Genomic DNA, 21928 nt, shown 5'->3' on the forward strand with positions numbered 1-21928 from the left:
AAAAAAATCACCTGCAGGCCAAATTCATGCTTGCTCCGCACTCAGGCTGCACAGTAGCTAAGATAGTTGAATAATGCAACACGCCATGTAGAAATGTTGAAACTATTAATTACTGTTCGCAAAACATTACAGTAGCTTCCAGCTTTGTAGGCTAACTTCCTTGCTACCTTACAGCTGAAGCTAACATCAATTCACTACCCTAGTACTTGCAAACCATAACGCAAAGTTAGCTACAAGTTAGCTAGTCTTGGCTGTAGACAAGTTGCCTTGGCTACGGCATCTCTCTCTACCTCCCTCCGTCTGCAGACTTCAATCTCACTCACACACACACACACACACCGGCTCCGCTGCAGCAATAGCGCACCAGCCTCTCTCCCGCGCGCAGCAGTGCTCAGGTTAAAAACCCAAGTAAAAACATAAAAATAATATTTATTAAGAATATACGGATATTCTAAAAAAATTCATGATACTACTCCAATAGTGAAATTATTTAAAACCCCCACTTGTTTCTTTTTCTACTTTCGATAAAACAGCTGGTGGAACAGGCCACACAAATGTTCAAAGACAAACCTGACTCCCTAGAACGCATTACCCCCTCCAGGCCTCGCTCACATGTTAGCCACACACACACATGCATAGCGTTGCAGGTCATCTTTTTTCATTGTTGTATCATATATCGTAATCACTTATCCAGGCGTTGGCAGATTATTACAATGACAGTACAACATCATCTGCACCATTAAAACCTGGGGAATCTAAGTAATGCCATTTCTGCCCTAGACTCTGAGTCAGTCCTCACCTTTAGTGCAAGCGCACAGGCGGTCAGTGCCGGAGCAGTAGGTGACAGAGACGAAAGGGTCAATCTCATCCACCGTCCCATCCGTCTTGGGCGGCTCCACTTTGGCCAGGACCTCCAAAGTGGAAAGGTCTAGGATCATGATGTACCCTGCCTGAGTGGTGACCACCAGGTGGCCCAGTCCGGCCACATCCACCTGCTTCACCTTGGTGCTGCTGGTACCAGTCCCTGGCCCACACCCAGACCCATGGCCGCAGCCAGAGCCATTTTTTAGCCCACGCTGAGGTTTCTCCTCCAGGGCCTCCTCGCTGTCGTCCTCCCTCCCGTCCAGCACGTCTGGCGGGAGCAGGATGAGGGAGGTGACGGCGTCCCGGGGGTCTCTGATGTGCTGCACCTTGACAGGCTCCTCCTCCAGAGTGACAATGCGGGTGGAGTAGTTGAGCTTGAAGAGGGCCAGGTAGCCTCCACCCCCACAGCCTCCCAGGGCCCTGGATGGCTGCTGCTGCTGGTCAGGGGGGGGCAGGATGAGTGGGGTCTGAGGGGGCGAGTCGGAGGGGAGGGCTTCGTGTCCATTGGCCAGTGTGGGCAGAGGCTGGAGCTCTCCTTTGCGGCGGCTGCAGAGGGCTGAGTGGAGGCGGTTGAGGTTGTTGAGGACCTCCACCTGGTTGATGGCACTGAGAGACTCCACAGAGCAGGGCTGTAGCCCCACCAGCAGGTGCACGCCGTCTGAGCAGGGCGTGATGGAGTCCACGTAGAGGTTCTCCTCCTCCAGCTGCTTGGGCAGCCGCAGACACTGCACCAGGGCTCCCGGCCGCGGCGCAAGCGAGCTCCACTTGTCCCCGTCCAGGGTGGCTAAGTTGGCGGCAGCGTCTGCAAACTGCTGGATGTAGGTGATGGGCGGGTCCTGGAGCAGCAGCTGCTCGTGGGTGTCAAACTCCATCTCGATGATCTGCGGCACAGAGAAGCCCTCCTCGTGCAGCCCCTTGCTCATCAGATTGTTCATCTGGGCAAACACCTTGCCCGACGACTTCTCCTCCGACTCCTTGAAGCTGTAGAGCAAGAGCACGGGCATAGTCCTGCGCACGGAGGGTGCGGCCGAGTTGGGCGAGCCCAGCTCCAAGGGAGGGAGGTTACAGGTCTCTATCTCCATGGGGCCCTGGTCAGGCACGACATGGGGAGGCTCGGGGCCCTGAGTCCTGAGGGGGCTGTCCATGGAGCGGCGGGAGGAGGGGAGTGGGGCAGCAAGGTAACTGAGCAGGCCTCCAGCCAGCAGGCAGGGGAAAGGAATGTTGTGGTGCTCCGGGGGCTTCTCCTTGGCCTTGTCGGCCTTGGCCTGGGCCAGGGAAGGGTTGGCACCCAGCTCCTCCAGGTCCTTGACTGTGTCCTCCAACACGCTGGCCACAACCTCCCACTGGAGCTTCTCTGGCTGCTGCAGGACGCTGAGCGCTGTCACGCCCAGGCTCACCTCCATGCTCTCCCTCTGGGAGGGGTGGCCTGGGAACAGGAAAGAGACAAATAAATGCAATAGGCCATCTTATGGATACCTAGAAAGTAGTCTACAGACCGAAAGAGTAAGAAGATTTGAAGAGTGGCTTCATACCCGTCACTGACTCTGATCTGGAATGCTCTTCACTGTCAGAGTCCTCCAACTGGTCATCACTGGCAGAGAGACAAAGAAAAAGAGGTCCTAACAGATTTCTTTTTTTACACATACACTTAACACACAACTCCATTTAAACTTTCATTTACTAGGTGTGCATAGAGTAAGTGTGTCCAGTAGTACCTGTCCCCCTCTAGTTTTGGTATGTCTGAGCAGCTTGAGGAGTCCTCTAGCCAGGCTAAGGTGGGCCTCCTGGACTCCTGGGTCCCCAGGGCCTGCTCGCTCCCAGACAGAATCAGCTGTCGCAGGATCGCCGGGTCGTAGGGGTTGATTTCAAATTTCAAGTGCACCTGAGGGGAAAGCAAAAAAAATCAGGAATCGTCAAATCAAACATTAGAAATAACAGGCACATAGAGATGCATGTATTATTTATTCATGCCTTCATAAGTTTTATGTACGTCAATAAAGTCTGACATCCAGGACTCACGCTCATGCCACCCAGACGACCACCCACACACACACCAAAAGCATAGCATGGAGGGAGACATCAGCAAAACTCTACTTCTTTACCCATTGACATTACTTTGAGATATTGACTTCAACAGTTCACCTAGGGCCAGATCAAACCTTCCCGTTGTCATCACTGTATCGTGTTTCCCACCATGCCATGCAGCTTTACCTTCATGAGCTTGGACACGTCCCAGATGCAGATTTTGCCACGCTTTGTGGCGGCTGCCAGGAAGTGGGGGCAGCTGCCGAAGCCGTAGCAGGCGATCTTATCTGAGCCGTCGGGGGTGGGGAACTGGGCGGGGCTGGTGGCCAGCGTGACGGACAGGGGCACGTTCTGGGTGTGCTCACCCTTCACAAACGGACAGTTGGGGGAATGTCGCTCGTGCTCGGACCTGACGAGAAGGCGGAGGTCATGGTCATTATGTTGTTTAGAGGTAAATGAATGTGCGATCTGAATGTTCTGTGGTGTGTGTGTGTGTGTGTGTGTGTGTGTGTGTGTGAGAGAGAGAGAGAGAGAGTGCTGAGCGATTAGTAGTTTTTGTGGTCGGTTCCATTTCAGTTAGATGATTTAAAAGTAGTCACAGTTTGAGATTTTTTTTTAATACATTAAAAAGGCAATATGAAACAATGACAATACAATGATTTTAGAGCTTTTTAAAAGTATCGGTCCAGAGATCTGTATATAATGACTAGATGCTCATGCCTCCGCCCTAAGAATGGGAGTAGTTGTCCCAAAGGCAGGCAACAAGGTTAGGTCCAAAATAAACCAATAGAAATGCATTGGGATTATTTTGGACAGATTTTGTTGAGAGTGTAACCTCTTGCTTCGCCTCTTCCTCTCTGACCCGTGTCCGAGACTGAAAAAAATGGTGCAATGGATTATGGTGACTGTAGTTAATTACCACCTTTCTGCGCTGAACTAGGCTGAATATTTGTTTAATGAAAACTACAACTCCAGCATCTCACATAGCTCAAGAGTTGATTTCCCTTGTGAATTATTGGATTTCTCTCCAGAGAAACGACTCGTTAGGACAACAAAAACAACCCCGAAATGAATGAATTCAAGTAATTGAACCGACGCCGGTCACTAAGTTCTTTTATAATCCCAAAAAGTAACGAAATGTTGGTTAATCGCTCAGCACTAATGAGTGACTCACCATGGTTCATCAGTGGGCTCCCAACACACTAGGCAAACACTGCATGTGAAACACATTGCCCTGTCATCACCGGTGGAGGCAGGCTACAGAGAGAGAAAAGTAATTTCACAACAGGAAGGAACTCCAAGCCAAGCATCATGAGGCTCAGCCATACACAATAAAAAGAAACAGCTAATCTTTTACACTTTATGTACAGAAATATTATGCCTCTTTATACTGCATCAGCAATAATGTGCCATGCAGCAACTTGGGTCTCAAACGGCATGCAAACATGATAAACATGTAATTGGAGGATCAAATGTACATTTTTCTTCACTATGTAAGCATTAGAGGGAGAGATGATGGGAGAAGAGGTGTCCTTACACTGCCTACCTGGTGGTAAAATCCTGCTTGGGCCATGGGGTCAGGCTGTGCCCACCTGTACCCGGCATGGGGCCACGACATGAACGTTTCTCTCCTATTTGCCTCACTGTACATCAATGACCTGAAAGACAGACAGCAAGGGTCAACTTGTCAACAACACCTTTTCAATTAAGAAATACAGGCAAAACAAAAGGACCGAAATACATCTGATTGGTATTGGCGAGAAGAGGTTATTTGAGTCATTTTAACACCTCTGGTGCATTATGAGGTTTGTCATGGTTTAAGGTCCTGCTCACCTGTCTACAGAGCGCCCTGGGCCCACCCCCAGCTCAGGCCGTGCACTTGGTAAGAGGTAGGAGAGCCTGTCCATGATGGACGAGGCCACAGACAAGGCAGCGACGTTCTGGTTGATCTTCTTCAGCTCAGTCACGATGGCACTGGCGACCAACTTTAGCACATGGTGTGGAAGATGAAATGTCACTGTTGCCCACTGGAGAGAGAGGGACAGACAGTGTTAGGGGGAAAAAGGAGATAGCAGTGTCCAGCGAGCCTAGTGGAATTTTTGTAATACCGCGTCCCATCCCTGCTGGTACAAATAAAAATTAAACCACCATGGTTTGCCCCATTTCCTATATATTATACAATGTATGCAATTCTGTGAGAGGTCAGTTGGAAAGTGAAAAGGGAAATTCATTATTGGGACATAAGTTGATTGTTACAGGATTGTGAGCTCAGAAGGAAGAGAGGTTTGACGTTGGGTAAACTTCCAATATCAGGCCTTGGTGTATTTCTTTTAATACAAGGGAGAAAAAAACTAAAATCAATAAAAAACATTCACAATATAGGCACGTCACTGTATACCAAGATAAATCACTGGGCGCTAAATGAAATAGTGCAACAGCAAAGTGATCTTGATGTAACAGAGTGCTGATTGGCGCTGATGGCCAGTGGAGCGGATTCTTCTGCCATGGTTCTCAGCAATGGAAGTTATGGAACCAGTGCTAAAAAAAAATGTGCTTGAGTAAACAGAGTCATGTCTGGGGTAGGGTTTAATAGTGGGAACAGAGTTACCGAGATTTCAGAGAGTTCCCTACCAAACCCACTCTCGTTTCCTCGCAGAAATTGCTGCGAGCAACGGGTTCTCCTACCATGCTATTGCAAACAGTATTGCGCTACACACATCTACCATATCAGCCAGACTGTTCCAAACGTGTGCTGCATTCCAATTTGAACTTGAGCCCTTTCCCACTCTTCCTTCACGTTGCCTACCCCTGTAGCACGTGATCACTGACCTCTGACTGGCTAAAGTTATGAGCAATCTTTCTCACATCCTCCACTGGGCTGCGCAGATCCCCTCTCAGCTCGTAGCCTACTGGGTGTCTTCTTCAGCGTCAACACAAAGTTTATGTTGCCATTTAAATGCATTTTATGCCGTGGCTATATTTGGATACGATGTATGCTAGCTTAAGTGTATTTGACCAACATTCTACTTTGTCAGGTGTTGATTTGCTTAACTATCATAAAACAAAACCTTGCAAGATTATCCATGACTATTGCTTTAGAATTACCATCATATTTTGTAAAAAAAATGATAAATGCAATAAAAGAAAGTTAGATTTTATGTATAATACACCTTAGAATGGCACATGATTCTGTCCGATGGTTTTATATGCTTTAGAACGACACTTCCTGTTTTGGCGGGAAATACCGGGTTACCCAGGAGAAAAGTTATTTATTCTTGAAATGGAACATTTACCCTAGTGTGGGGTAACTCACTGGTTATAGAACAAGATTATCTTATAAAGACACACACATCCCTGTTAAATAAGACTGAACTAGTAGGTCACCCAGATCCTTTGTGAGTGAGAGCTTAATCTCTCTACATAGAGGTGTGTTTAAAAATCTCTGGAGCATAGCCAAAGGGCGGGTGTTGCGCTGCATGGCAGGAACACAACAATATACCAGGGTAAAGCAGAGGACAATGGTGAGGAGGAAGTGGATTTATAAACTAAGATATTTATAAAAAATTGTATAAGAACAAATATCCTTTTCTTGTGGGCGTTTTATGGCCGGCAGGACACATATATATTAGACATTCAGTGTGTCACACGTGGTGAGTCTTAAAGGCTAATGTTGAACTTGGACCAGCCTCACCATCCGCCAGTGACTAGCAGATTGGACTCCAATTGGAGTCAGTGTAATGGATGATGGTTTGCTGCAGAAGCACACTGGCAGGGAGGCCCACAGAGGCAGTGGTAAGGCAGCTTCCTCAGCCCTTGGCAGCCCAGCACATACCAGGAGAGATACATCAAATTCTGGAGGAGGAAGTAAAGGGGTGAGTAAATGGGGAATTCCCAGTGCCTTGGCTTTCACATTACACACCGATAGCTTTCTGGCCAAACTCTATGCATCGAGGGAGGTGGGGGATGATGTTAAGATAGACATTCTGATTTGTTTTTGCCCAGGTTCAATTACACAGAGTGGAGAGCGGGCATTGGGACAGAAGCGGTGCTCGTCCCCCTGCTCTGGCTATTAATATGCCGATGAGGTCTGCAGTTTCTGCTCTTTGTCGCAGACTGCAGTCAGGTCTCAGGATCTCACCGGCACTGAAAGAGAGCGCATGTACGCATAATCAAAGAGACAAATGCAATGTCACACAACCACAGTTTTTCCTCTTTGTTAGACCTGCACTGAACATAAAGGAAACTGGTTTGGGAGTGTGTGGGGGAATTATAAGCCGATTGATGAATCACTGTTTTTGCTAGAACCAAAACCGCACTTTATCCATCCACAGAGCAACACGATATCAAGGGAAGCAGAAGGCTACCAAATTACAAATCACACGATTAGGGCTGGCACAATTACCGAAAAACTTGTCACTGACAGTTATGGATAAAGACAGTCATGAAAATAAAACGTCATGAACGTTTAAATGTTTTTTTGTGTGTGGAACAAACAGAAGGACGGCCGGGCACCCGCGCAGTTGAGTCGCATAAAAATAGAAGGAATAAAAAAGGCTAGGAACCTCTGACACTGGCAATTTGACTGGTAAACTCATGGGTACACTCGCAATGGCTGCCTGGTATTGTGATTCAATCATTTTCAGGGTAATGCATCATTTTCATTCAAATGATAACTGATGTGGCTCATGCACTGGGATTGATTTTTAGTAATGTCAGTTGAATCAACAAATCACAAAACATATTGATGGGTACTCTCAGCGCACTAAAGTGCGACCAAGTTGGTCACATATGCAAGAAAATATTTGGCTCTGCGACTAGTTTGATTTTGGGAGCACTTTGCGACTATGAACTAAATATCCCAGATAGTCGTTTCTGAGCGCCCTAGAGAAACAAGCGAGTGCAGATTTGTTAGGGTCATGGCTGCACAACCGTTACAGCGTGCACAGCTTGCTTTTCAAGATCTGACCGATATCACCGGGGCAACATTTTGATCCAATGTCGGATTGCCGCTTTTTACATCCCTAAACCATCTCATTAGCCATTCTAAAACTACTCGTGCATCATTAACCGTTTGTTTACACTTTGTTCAGTCACGTTACCTCCTTGGCTAACTAGCTAACAACCTGCTAACTTTACCAGTATATCCAAACATTTGGGGGCACAGAAAGAAAGGAACAGGGATATCTTCTTCAGGAGATCAATGATCATAGTAATGAATGCATGTTGTCATCACAATCCTGATCATTATGATTTATTTATTTTTAAATTCAGTGTAATTCACCAAAATAGTGCTTTTACTCAATGTACAAACCTAATATTCCACAAATGCCTCATTTAAATGACAAGTAATTGTATCAACATTTTAGCTTTTATAATAAACTAATGCAGTTACAGTGTAACAAATGTGTTTCTCGGGCACAACAAAAAGTAGCTAGAATTCATATAGACCCCAATATAGGCTGTATCTCAATCAATTAGATTTCATGTGGTGCTAGCTTATTTTGTATGATTCTTTTTTTAATTGGGAGCGCCAGTGCTACCAACGAAACATGTCAATTTAGAGCCCTAGGTAAACTTCCTTATTTTACTTCCTACTTTGCTCCAAAAGCTACACTCACAATGGCTCATTTGGCCAATAACCGTCATCCAAAATTTCATGACCGTCACAGCCCTAGACACCATATAGGCCTAGACTAAATACCTCAAATTAGCATTCCCATTTATATCCCTCAGTACATTTTAATTAAAACCGCATCCTCTTTAGTCTCCTTTGACTTTGCTACACACTGCTGAAGAACTGGCATTCCCTGGCGTTAGAGCTGTTATATCGGAGCAACACCTCAGCCACAGGAGATGACAGCTCCGGCCCAGCAGCAGACACTGCTCTATCAGTTCCCTAGCCTAGCACCGATTAGAATGTGTCAACGAGCTACACACACTATACATTAAACTTAATGCACTTTCGTGTAAGTCACTGACTGCTGCGAGCAGAATAACAGTAACTGACTGTCAGCCCGACTAATAAGAGCTGGCAAGTTTTGAATAATCAAAAGCAAATTTGTACATTTACATTACATTTTAGTCATTTAGCAGACGCTCTTATCCAGAGCGACTTACAGTGGTGAATGCATACATTTCATACTTTTTTTTTTTTTTCTGTGCTGGCCCCCCGTGGGAATCGAACCCACAACCCTGGCGTTGCAAACACCATGCTCTACCAACTGAGCTACAGGGAAGGCTAATGTTTGCACTGCTGCACAGTCAATGAATAAACTTGTTCAACCTCTGGCATGCTCTCTGACAGGTGATTGACGACTTGCGGTGTCACAGAACAAACAGAGATGTGTTATGTTAGACAACTGAAGGGAACTGCTACACCTGCTTGGTGCATTTGTCTAACACTATTATCTGTGACAATTTGGACAATCTGCAGTGGAAAGACATAACAGCAGCAGAAAACACCATAATAGCACAACATGAATATGGGTTAGTAGGCAAGTTGTGACATGGTTCGCCTCCTCCCAGAGCGCTGAGTGTGACTCACCTTGGCCACTTTGTGATTGGCTGCAGTCTCGTGTGAGGTATTCTTCAGTCCTTCTTTGAGTTGAGCGATGAAGATGTCGTAGCCCTCTGTGTTGGACACATCTACCTTCTCCAGGCAGGCAGAGAGCATCTGCTGAGCCTGCAGGGAACACACACAGAGATCCACACTCATACCATAGTACAAGGGGTAGAGACACAATAACGGGTTCACTGATGGAACCAAGACCTTTTTACCCAAGGTCGTATGCCAATTGTCGTTGAAGTTGTTGACTCATTAGAGTCTATGAGTCACCATTCAGATCTCAAATGACATAAACCATTCCCAAATGTTACATTAAAAAACATTGTTCTCATTGTCCTGTAAAACTCACTAGGCTTGCTAGTAATATGATTGATTTTCCTGAATAACTTCTAATGCAGCCTTATCCACTGCTAGCTGACATGGAGATGTGGTCAATACTCATTAGATAGAGCCTTGGAGAGATAGGCAGATCAGAGAGGACAAAGCAGGCAGGCCAGTAACAGACTGCTGCAGGAGAGGAGAAACAGCCTGGGCAGATCAATAATACTGGCAGCACAAAGTACACACAGCCATACCCACAGAGGTTATCATTTCAACCAGTCTGACCATGCCATGTATCCACTGTCAAATTCATAGACTGAGCTATGAATGCAAGGACTGGGAAGGAGGGGGAAACAAATACTCCACTCAGCAGGTGGGTCAACAAATGCAAATTAGCTGTGCAACTGGGCGGGAAAAAGGGCGTCTAAAACGATTTTACTAAATATTATAACATAAGGCAACTCTTGCCCCTCCAGTAAAACATCGGAGCACATGCACCGGCATGCAGCCAATATCAATATTGGGACACCTTCAGAGCATTTCAATGAGGAACAAAACATGGTCTTGGCTGTGAGGTGCAACTAATCCTGGGAAACAGGCTGTGTGTGCTCAGATCTACTAAGCGCCTGTGGTGTGATGATTAAAACATCATCAGTCTCTCAGAGGAATGACGAGGGGATGTCTGAGTACATAGGCCTGCTGTCTGTGCGCAGCCTGTAATGATTTAGACATGGGGCATATATAAAACAGACAGAGGTCATAAAGTAAAGTAAGCCTTGCTTTGAAACCAACGAGTTTGCAACAGTCAAGGGTTACAACGATCTGGCTCATCTCGCTGTGAATTTTGATGGGCTGGTACGACAAGAAACTGTTTAAATAAATAAATAATTAAAGAATGTCGGTCAGTGTTTATCAGGCAAAGGGAAACAATTTCCAGTGCCTGGTCAAATTCACGGGTGTGAGCGTTTAAATGAAATTTAATCTTTAAGAAATGACCTCGCAACTCAAGTAAACCATTGACCATGGCTCCGTATCAACTGCAATCATTTCTTTACTCATATCCGTGGCAAATAATTAGAAAGATGCATATGGGTTCTTACTTATGTTACAGCATTGTTACGTTAGGTAGGACTACTTGTTCATTTTTCCCCCCTTAAATGAAAGGCTGCTAGTGCCATTTGAGCCCCACAGCTACTGAAACGTGTCTCAATAACACTTGACCGTTTACTCCCGTTTCAACAGGGTGTTATTACCTGTATAATGAGAGTTCAGGCATAAGGTTAACAGCATTAGAGTCAATTATTCCCTTTTTAACCAGTAGTTAGCCGCATTTGACGTGCGTTTTCTTTTGCCCTGTGTTTTGATTTGTAAGATTAAACTTGGTGGGCAGGCTTTTGTTAAACTTGATACAAAGTAGGCCCCTAGAATAATGAATAGCCTATTGTAAATGGCAAAGTATAGCAGCTGGCAAAAAAGCCCAAAATAAACGAGACATGTCTATTATTCCAACGCTAAAGCTCGTGGTTGAAACACATATACATCCCTACTTTAAAATCACCAGTCCATTTACGGGCTGACGTGGTTACATGTGGTCTGCAGTTGTGAGGACGGATGTAAACAAATTTGTGCACAAAATTTGAGAGAAATAAGCTTTTTGTGCGTATGGGAAATATCTAGAATCTTTTCTTTCAGCTCATGAAACATGGGAGAGTTGAGAGTCGCAAATGCACATAATTCACAACGTTAATGAACGTTTGTCTTCGGGACAAAATCTTCACCTGCCGTTCACGTCCCTAATAGTAGCCTACATGAATAAATTCTACAATTACAATGCATTGGCAACTCAGCAATAGAAACACCAAGGCTTTGAATTAAAGTATAAATTGTGGTCTGTCTGTGCATGCCTTTTCATGAAACGGTTGGACTACCACAATGGGTCCAATTGCACCTGTCTGTAGGCTATATAAACTAACCAGAGGGGGAAACGCTGTGTTCAGACAGTTCAATTTAGAAATGTTATGTAACCAGGTCCTGAAGATACGACAGGCCAGAGATAAAGACAGTGAAAAAAAGACGCACGCCCTCATTCATTATTTTGGGGACGTAATGATCGATTCCTAACTTTAGAGTCGCACTCGTAACTCCAATTTTTCTGCAAATCTCCTAACGAGATGCATGATTTACATGAAAGTCTGAGGTACTTGCACAGGCCAAGAATTGTCACACTCATTAAGACAAATTAACGGGAGTGGTGGATTCTCCACAGTTAGCATGTGCGCTCTCACAGTGGACCAGTTTTTCTACATTACTAAGCAGACCTGTCGTCAGGTTTGTGTGATTTTAGAGCAAGGTAGACAATGCTAGCAGTAGTGGGACATATTCAAACGATCGATACCGGTGTCCTAACTTGCACTCACAACAGTAAAAAATAGATACATTAAAAACAAAAGGTAAGATCACAATCAGCCAAAGTAGCACTAACTACTTTTGAGCATCAATAATTGTTGTTCATTGTGTGTTGTACTGTAATACCATTGTATGTAAACATATTCATGTCAGCGATTCTATGTCAATGGGTTTAAAAGCCAACTTTAGCGAGTGCTATGAGCACACTTCCATGTGGAAGTGGGTTTTGTGTCATGTGTCGGTGGCTGACTGGCTAGCTCTCTTACCTCTGTGACAGGGAGCTCTAGCTGGACCACGTCCTCTGGTTTGGCCACGGGGGCCTGCAGGGCTGTGTCCAGCAGCAGGATACCGTTCAAGTCCTTTCTGCAGCCCACTGCGTAGTCGTCCACGAAGAGGACCTTGTCTACCGCAGGGAAGTACTGACACCTAACACGGCCTCCAGGTTTAGCTAGGAAACACAAACATCAGGGTGTTAGAGTTGTTTAGCCACTAAGACATAGCATTGGCTGGACTTTTGCTGTCCGATCATGTAAATCAGATACTAAAATAGCCTAAATCTTTGAATTTAGTCTTTGAAATATTGACGAGGTAAACTGCAAGTTGCTAGTTAGTCACAATAATCTCATGGGCATCCTGACTGAAAACAAATGGATATGCCTCATTGTTTGGCATAATGCAGCATCAAGAAACAATCGAGGCTTACGAGGTGTTGTTGCACTTCGGAATAAAAATGTTTTGCATATGCATGTAAAGCCTAAACAATTTACATAACTTGTGTTTATATTTCAATTACACAGTCTCCTCAAAAATGAATGTATTGCCCTATTGGATAATTTATTATTAAAACTGTAATGTTAGTTACAATGAAAACATTGTCCTCAGACACACCTATAGCCGTTAACTGTTTTATTACCACTTCATTCCGTGCTGTAATGTAAAACGCTCGTGTTAGGCAGGATAATTCAACTACATGACAATGAATCTGTCGATTATGGCAGATGAGCACACTTGTCTTGCGCAGAATCGCATTAGAAGAAAACAAGAATGTCCTCAGGGCAGGCTTGGTTGAATATTGATATGTTAGAGCCACCTCTACGCAGACGACGCCATTCTGTATACTTCTGGCCCCTCTTTGGACACTGTGTTAACTAACCTCCAGACGAGCTTCAATGCCATACAACTCTCCTTCCGTGGCCTCCAACTGCTCTTAAATACAAGTAAAACTAAATGCATGCTATTCAATCGATCACTGCCCGCACCTGCTCACCCGTCCAGCATCACTACTCTGAACGGCTCTGACTTAGAATATGTGGACAACTACAAATATCTGGGTGTCTGCTTAGACTGTAAACTCTCCTTCCAGACTCACATTAAGCATCTCCAATCCAAAATTAAATCTAGAATCGGCTTCCTATATCGCAACAAAGCATCCTTCACTCATGCTGCCAAACATACCCTCGTAAAACTGACCATCCTACCGATCCTCGACTTCGGTGATGTCATCTATAAAATAGCCTCCAACACTACTCAACAAACTGGATGCAGTCTATCACAGCGCCATCCGTTTTGTCACAAAAGCCCCATACACTACCCACCATTGCGACCTGTACACTCTCGTTGGTTGGCACTCGCTTCATACTCGTCGCCAAACCCACTGGCTACAGGTTATCTACAAGTCTCTGCTAGGTAGAGCCCCGCCTTATCTCAGCTCACTGGTCACCATAGTAGCACACGCTCCAGCAGGTATATCTCACTGGTCACCACCAAAGCCAATTCCTCCTTTGGTCGTCTTTCCTTCCAGTTCTCTGCTGCCAATGACTGGAACGAACTGCAAACATCTCTGAAGCTGGAGACTCATATCTCCCTCACTAGCTTTAAGCACCAGCTGTCAGAGCAGCTCACAGATCACTGCACCTGTACATAGCCCATCTGTAAACAGCCCATCTACCTACCTCATCCCCATACTGTATTTATTTTATTCATCTTGCTCCTTTGCACCCCAGTATCTCTACTTGCACATTCATCTTCTGCACATCTACCATTCCAGTGTTTAATTGCTATATTGTAATTACTTCGCCACCATGGCCTATTTATTGCCTTAACTTACCTCATTTTGTTTTCTTTTGTTCTACTGTATTATTGACTGTATGTTTTGTTTATTCCATGTGTAACTCTGTGTCGAATTGCTATGCTTTATCTTGGCCAGGTCGCAATTGCAAATGAGAACTTGTTCTCAACTAGCCCACCTGGTTAAATAAAGGTGAAATAAAAAATTAAATAAATAAAAGTCACATCTGGGAAAAAATGTTGCTAGCCCTAAAACTTTTCCTAACCTTCACCGTTAATTTACCTAACCTGCTGTGTAAGTTCTCCTAACCTGCTACCAATTAACTTCTGCTAGTCAAAACCGACAGCTTGTCTTGCACCCAAGCCATATGACCCAAAGTCAAGACATCCATTTTCAGCCAGGGCTGTACGCTGATTTTTTTTATTTTACAAGGAGCACGTGCGCCTAAGTTGAAAAATGTAGGAGCGCACAAAGAAATTTAAGAGCACAATGAAAAATATTTGAGCTAACAAGCCATTTTCTTTGTAGCGATGGTGCAAGTTATGGTGCGGTTATGAATCTGTGCTCAGTGTATTCTCCATGGCACTCAGGGGCTGTGGTACAGTGAAGTAATTGTAGCATCAATTATAATGTGGGCGATTGTTTTTCAACGCCCTTTCTTGTTCCCAGGTAGCACAGAAAAATGTTAGGCACATATGTGAGCAAAATGGTCGCACTTTGAGCCTTGAAGTTTGCTAGATAGGCTATATCTTTGGTCGTCATCCAATTCTGTCCTCTGCCAAGGAGCAGTCTACAGGACAAACATTATCAAATTGGAAAACTGCATGTTGCCTACAACTCAAATTCACTTGTAGCATATCTCTGAACTGCTCTGTGTTGTCAGTCACATTATTTACTGTCAACAACCCAGTGTGTTAACAGATGCTGCATAGTTGGCAGCTAAAGAGAACCGGCTGTCAAAGACTTGTACCAGGAAAAGGGCCTCCCTTGTCCCCCGAGTCTACTTGTTAGTTGAGCCAAATAGCAGTGCAAGGAATAATAATATAATGCCTCATTTCTAGAGAAGACAAATTTGTCACACCTGCACTGCTGTGTCATTTTCTTTGATAATAAATGCTACTGCTGTCTGTCATCTCTGGGACCAATAGCCTGTAGTCTATTCAGCAGATGAAATAAAAACAGACCGCTCTTTAGTTCTGATAGCAATGAACAAGTCTGAAGATTTGTCCATGCCAGTGGTGCATAACATGCCAAAATATAGGCTACAGGCTAAATGCAATGTAATAACTATACTGGGTGACAATATGACTTTTAGGGCCACCTAGATGAAAATGTGGCTGTTAAAGTTAGATTAAATTAACTTTCATAATGGAATTCATCATCACATACCAATTACCCTCAGTGCAAATTAGGGCTGACCCCATTTAGTCGACTGGTCGATTGCTTGGTCGATAAGACTAAAAACATACCAGTCCACCAACAGCTTAATAGTCACAAATATGTTATTCTTTGTTCTAATATTTGGCTCAACTAACAAGTAGACTCAGGTACATGTCTTTGACAGCCGGTTAAATAAAGGTTAAATGTAAAAATGTGTATATATATATATATATATATATATATATATATATATATATATATATATATATATATATATATATATATATATATATAGGTAAGTCAGTTAAGAACAAATTCTTATTTACAATGACCGCCTAGGAACAGTGGGTTAACTGCTTTGTTCAGGGTCAGAACGACAGATTTTTAACTTGTCAGCTCAGGGAATCAATCCAACAACCTTTCAGTTACTGGCCCAACGCTCTAACCGCCAGGCTACCTGCTGGTTACTGGCCCAACGCTCTAACCGCCAGGCTACCTGCTGGTTACCGGCCCAACGCTCTAACCGCCAGGCTACCTGCTGGTTACCGGCTCAACGCTCTAACCGCCAGGCTACCTGCTGGTTACCGGCCCAACGCTCTAACCGCCAGGCTACCTGCTGGTTACCGGCCCAACGCTCTAACCGCCAGGCTACCTGCTGGTTACCGGCCCAACGCTCTAACCGCCAGGCTACCTGCTGGTTACCGGCCCAACGCTCTAACCGCCAGGCTACCTGCTGGTTACCGGCCCAACGCTCTAACCGCCAGGCTACCTGCTGGTTACCGACCCAACGCTCTAACCGCCAGGCTACCTGCTGGTTACCGGCCCAACGCTCTAACCGCCAGGCTACCTGCTGGTTACCGGCCCAACGCTCTAACCGCCAGGCTACCTGCTGGTTACCGGCCCAACCCTCTAACCGCCAGGCTACCTGCTGGTTACCGGCCCAACGCTCTAACCGCCAGGCTACCTGCTGGTTACCGGCCCAACGCTCTAACCGCCAGGCTACCTGCTGGTTACCGGCCCAACGCTCTAACCGCCAGGCTACCTGCTGGTTACCGGCCCAACGCTCTAACCGCCAGGCTACCTGCTGGTTACCGGCCCAACGCTCTAACCGCCAGGCTACCTGCTGGTTACTGGCCCAACGCTCTAACCGCCAGGCTACCTGCTGGTTACTGGCCCAACGCTCTAACCGCCAGTCTACCTGCTGGTTACTGGCCCAACGCTCTAACCACTAGGCTACCTGCCGCCCCACATGCTAGCATGTGTCCTTTTTTAACCTCCAGTAAAAGAGTAATATAATAAAATATAACTGTCTATCCAGGATGGAAACTTTCTTTGGCAACACCATATACATTAATTAACATCCCACACAATGTAAACAGTCAGTACAGCACACTGCATACCCAAACACATGAGGACATAAACACAACCACTCAGAACTGGGCGATGTCCCAACTGCAAAGTTAAAATAGATTCATAAATAAATAGCTATGTGCATATGCTAAGAGGGAAGTCATTGAGTGAAGTGATTTTACAGCACATTACACACTGAAGTGAACACAAAGTCATGAAACGGAGAAGAGCTTCAGTTCAGCAAATTGATTCAGTTTGCAGTTAACGATACTACTGTAGTATGTTCACTACAGTAGGCACTATAGACGAAAGGCATCAAAATACACCCAGGTGTTTTTGCTCATTGGATTCAATTTAGCTACAGATGGCGAGTCACGTTGTGGAACAAACACCAATAATTTCCATTGTTTGGCATCGTCAAATATAAACTGTCAAAATGAAATCCGAGTGGGTTTAGGTTCACTATCTTCTACCATTTCCTTCCAAAATTGTACAGCTACTGTGAGCTACAACACTATTAGCTAGCTAGATTGCCAAGAGCCATTGCATACTTTCTCTTTCTGCCTAGTACTAGTACGAATAGCAACAACACGTCATAACCAACTAGAGCTAGCTAGATAACTCGTTTGTTGCAGAACGTTTATTGCTAACACGCTTGTTAAGAACATTTACTGCGACACCACATGCTCACGGCTGGGTGATCATCGATGAACTTGACAGCTTAGCTACTTGACTAACGTTATTAGCTACTAGTTACTCGTGTCATCACAATTAGTTCGCTAGCTACCACTGAGTGTAATATTCATATGTGAAACAAGACACTGAGTATCTCGTTTGCTAGCTAACTACATGTTACCCAAACATGGCGTAATGTTGTGATGGATATACAGTACGGAAGTTACTTGACTAACGCAATAACGTCAATTAGTTAAATCGCACTACAATATGCGGTTTATTAATAAGGAATGATTGAATGTTGACATTAAATGTTAGATACTGTTAGCGGGTTCGCTAGCTTAGCCATCTAGCTGATGAGATGTTTTCCTAATACATCGTTAACACTGGCGTAAATTCAGTTTGCCAGTTAGATAACTAATTAACAAACTAGGTATTTAACTGTCTTGGCAGCAATTGTCAAGACATGTAGCTATCTACTGTAGTTAACCACAGCTAGGAGCTAGTTTGCCACTGCCAGTATCTTTGATGTAACTCTAGTCTAATGTAGGTAGAAAGTAAGGTAGCTAGCTAGCTAGCTACTTGGTTATGCAAGTTATTGTTAGGAATCGGATCTAACAAATTGTTCTGTGAATCCGTACTTTAGCTAAACGTCAGAATTCACGTTCTAACGTTATTTAATTTGCTAACTACGGCTAGCTAACCAACCCCAGGTTAACTGATGTGATTGTCAAAATAATTTAACATTAGCTAACTACCTAACGTTAGTTAAAACAGCTACTTAGCCCCTGGGCCCTGACTTACCATGCAAGGCCGAGGCTTGGAGAATGGCCCCTGATGTGCCGTCGATGACTTTGATACTCCCCCGGCTAGTAACCGCCAGGATAGCGTTAAGGGCCGGGTGGTAGGAAAGGCTTCTCAGGCCCTCCTCGTCGCAACGACGGCAACCGTCTCTCAGTACAATCCAGTCTGAGGAGGTGGACGAGCAGGAGCCCGGCGAGGCCGCGGCCGCCATCTTTCTTAAATTTTCCCTTCCCTTCTATGTGTTTTTAGGGAGCTCCGTTGATACGAGTAAGATTAATACGTGTAAAAGCTGAATTCCAAACTACCGCTCCTCTACTACTGCTGACTCTTCTGCGGCTTCTGCTCCTCCGCCCGTTACCACAGCAGTAGCTATTCACCATCAGTACTGAGAAAGCTACGAGCCGAGCGTCGCTCTCTGTCAGATGGACGTCAGGTAAACGGAACAAGCGTAGTGCTTGACCATCACGCGATACCAGAAAGGGCACTGCGATGTTGATGTTCTTGAGTTGACTCCAGAATCCAGACAGATAATATCTTTGGATGACATCTGTTTATTAATGTTACAATTACCCCACTGTAAATTGTGTTTGTTGTGACTCCCACAGACAGAAAGACAGTATGTTTGCGCTCAGACTAGAATAGAGGCAGCCTTCTTCGTCTTCGGTGGGGTTTATCGGCATCCAACATTATGGTGCATTACCGCCACCTACTGTACTGTGGGCCTTCTTCTTCTATACAATGGCGGTTCGCAAACAAACGTGAAAGATGCATGCTGCCACCTACTATGGTGGAGTGGTCAATCACGGTTTACATCAGTTACACATTTCTAAATCCTCCTACCTAACTCAGTACTTCTGAGAAAATAAAAAAGAGCCCTACTAACTTCTAGTAGATGCTCCCCCATCCCGAGGGCTCATAGTCCAATCTCGTCTGCCACACATCTATCAAAACAGCTCTGATCTTACATTTGGCCTCACATCTACACAGCGGAACATCAATATCAATTATATCTCATTCTACAGCACTTTTGGCTTACCTTACACGTTATGTTGCCTGAAGTTTGTTAGCTACACTATCCTTACGAACCACATTGCATATCATTACAGCGGTATGTTAGCTAGCTACCTAACTTTAGTTGGCTAATAATACATCAAACTTGTCAGTATATTAACTATATGCTATCTAACTACCCAATGTTTATTGACTTGATTATTCTTGTCATTCTTAGCTAAGTGGTATAGTGATTGTGCGTTCTCAATGGACATTCGGGTGCTTTCGTAAATTCGCTCTGGCTATCTACTCCGATTTCAGAGCACTCTTGTCTGAGTAATAACTAATTCACTTACGAACTCTCAACACCTGTTGAATATGGCCGGTGTCAGTAAACATCAGCAAAAAAATGATTGCCAGCATCACAGTTACAGTCACCAACGCTCAGGATAACATGAAAACTGCCTAACCAGCTCTGCTAGGGCGATTAAAATAGTCAGTGAGGTGTTCTCTCCTTTCTGTCTGGAAGTAGCTGGCAAGCTAGCCAACGATAGCCAGTTAGCGTGGGTGCTTGACTGCCATTGTGAGGCCAGAATGCGCGGGTCAACCCTACTCAACCCTACTCAGAACGTCCAGTGGCGCTCCGAGAGCGAAACGCTCTGAATTTATAAACAGACAATCTGAGAAAGCTCTGAATTTACAAACGCCCAGAGCACACTCTGGCACTCCAGATTGAATTTAAGAACACACCCGAAATCGCAAAATATCTAGCTAGTAATTTGTTATTGAACAAGCTAGCTAGAGGTTGCATAGCAACAGCATCAACTTCCGGTAGACAGGCGAAGCTCGAGTATGCTCAACTGAAAGGATACCGTTAATTTACAGTATACTAAAATGTACTTATAGTATTTAGTATATACTCATTAAGTATGTAGCATACAGTATGTTAGTATGGGTATTCGAACACAGCTAGGGTTTCCATGTGTTTTCAATTTTTACTAACAACATGCCACTGACTTTGAGTAATGCCAGAGTGTCTATATATGCGGATGACTCAACACTATTCATGTCAGCTACTACAGCGACTGAAATGACTGCAACGCTCAACAAAGAGCTCCAGTTAGTTTCAGAGTGGTTGGCAAGGAATAAGTTAGCCCTGAATATTTCTAAAACATTGTATTTGGAACAAAACACTCACTAAACCCTAAACCTCAACTAAATATTGTCATAAATAATGTGGAAATTGAGCAAGTTGAGATGACTAAACTGTTTGGAGTAACCCTAAATTGTAAACTGTCATGGTCAAAACATATTGATGCAGTAGTAGCTAAAATGGGGAGAAGTCTGTCTATAATAAAGCGATGCTCTGCCTTCTTAACAACACTATCAACAAGGCAGGCCCTAGTTTTGTCGCACCTTGACTGCTGTTCAGTCGTGTGGTCAGGTGCCACAAAAAATTGCAATGGGCTCAGAACAGGGCAGCACGGCTGGCCCTTGGATGTACACAGAGAGCTAACATTAATAATATGCATGTCAATCTCTCCTGGCTCAAAGTGCAAGAAAGATTAACTACTTGTATTTGTGAGAGGTATTGACATGTTGAATGCACTGAGCTGTCTGTCTAAACTACTGGCACACAGCTCGGACACCCATGCATACCCCACAAGACATGCCACAAGAGGTCTCTTCACAGTCCCCAAGTGCAGAACAGGCTATGGGAGGCACACAGTACTACATAGAGGCATGACTACATGGAACTCTATTCCACATCAAGTAACTGACACAAGCAGTAAAATTAGATTTTAAAAAACACATTAAAAAACACCTTATGGAACAGCGGGGACTGTGAAGCAACACAAACACTGGCACAGACACATGCATACACACACACAATAACATACGCACTATACATACACATGAATTTAGTACTGTAGATATGTGGTAGTGGTGGAGTAGGGGCCTGAGGGCACACAGTGTGTTGTGAAATCTGTGAATGTATTGTAATGATTTTAAAATTGTATAAACTTTCTTAATTTTGCTGGACCCCAGGAAGACTATAATAAATACAAATATCATTCCATTTGCTCCATTCCAGCCATTATTATGAACTGTCCTCCCCTCTGCAGCCTCCACTGATATCTGCACATCAAATTCCGGAACGTAAACGTCTCCTTCTGTGCGCCCACTATCTGGGTCCTTGGATCCATCTGTGAAAAGCATTAAAAAAGCATAACAACTTCTACCAATGTAATTGTCAACCCGTTTTCTTATATCACTGACTTCTGACCAATCTTTTCTTTTATCTACCAAGGTTAGATCAACAACAGGATCTGTGAGTAACCACAGAGGAATACCACCACCACACAAGGGCCAACCTCCAACTCCCTCAAACTACTCTCATTGGCAAACTGTCCAACCAAAACCACTGCCTTGTCTACTTGTATATTCCCAACAGTCATCTAGAACAGTAGCAGTGGGAT

General features: G+C 44.5%; 1 protein-coding gene across 16 annotated transcripts in view; it reads right to left on the bottom strand.

Annotated features, from left to right (window-relative positions):
• birc6 (baculoviral IAP repeat containing 6) overlaps positions 1-19128 on the bottom strand; it is a 156419-nt gene extending 137291 nt beyond the window's left edge. For 14 of the 16 annotated variants that reach the window (XM_029752879.1, XM_029752880.1, XM_029752887.1 and 11 more), the window contains exons 1-10: positions 18459-19128; positions 12448-12629; positions 9434-9571; positions 4723-4916; positions 4427-4547; positions 4064-4146; positions 3076-3298; positions 2580-2746; positions 2397-2455; positions 800-2290 (exon numbers count right to left, since the gene is read on the bottom strand). In XM_029752879.1, the coding sequence (XP_029608739.1) occupies positions 800-2290; positions 2397-2455; positions 2580-2746; positions 3076-3298; positions 4064-4146; positions 4427-4547; positions 4723-4916; positions 9434-9571; positions 12448-12629; positions 18459-18669 (2869 nt within the window). In that variant the 5' untranslated portion in view covers positions 18670-19128. The remainder of the gene's footprint in view (positions 1-799; positions 2291-2396; positions 2456-2579; positions 2747-3075; positions 3299-4063; positions 4147-4426; positions 4548-4722; positions 4917-9433; positions 9572-12447; positions 12630-18458) is intronic. The other 2 variants (XM_029752893.1, XM_029752882.1) reach the window with 1 other exon arrangement.
• Positions 19129-21928: the final 2800 nt, after the last annotated feature.

Source organism: Salmo trutta, chromosome 5 (genome assembly GCF_901001165.1).
Source record: "Salmo trutta chromosome 5, fSalTru1.1, whole genome shotgun sequence".
NCBI lineage: Eukaryota > Metazoa > Chordata > Actinopteri > Salmoniformes > Salmonidae > Salmo > Salmo trutta.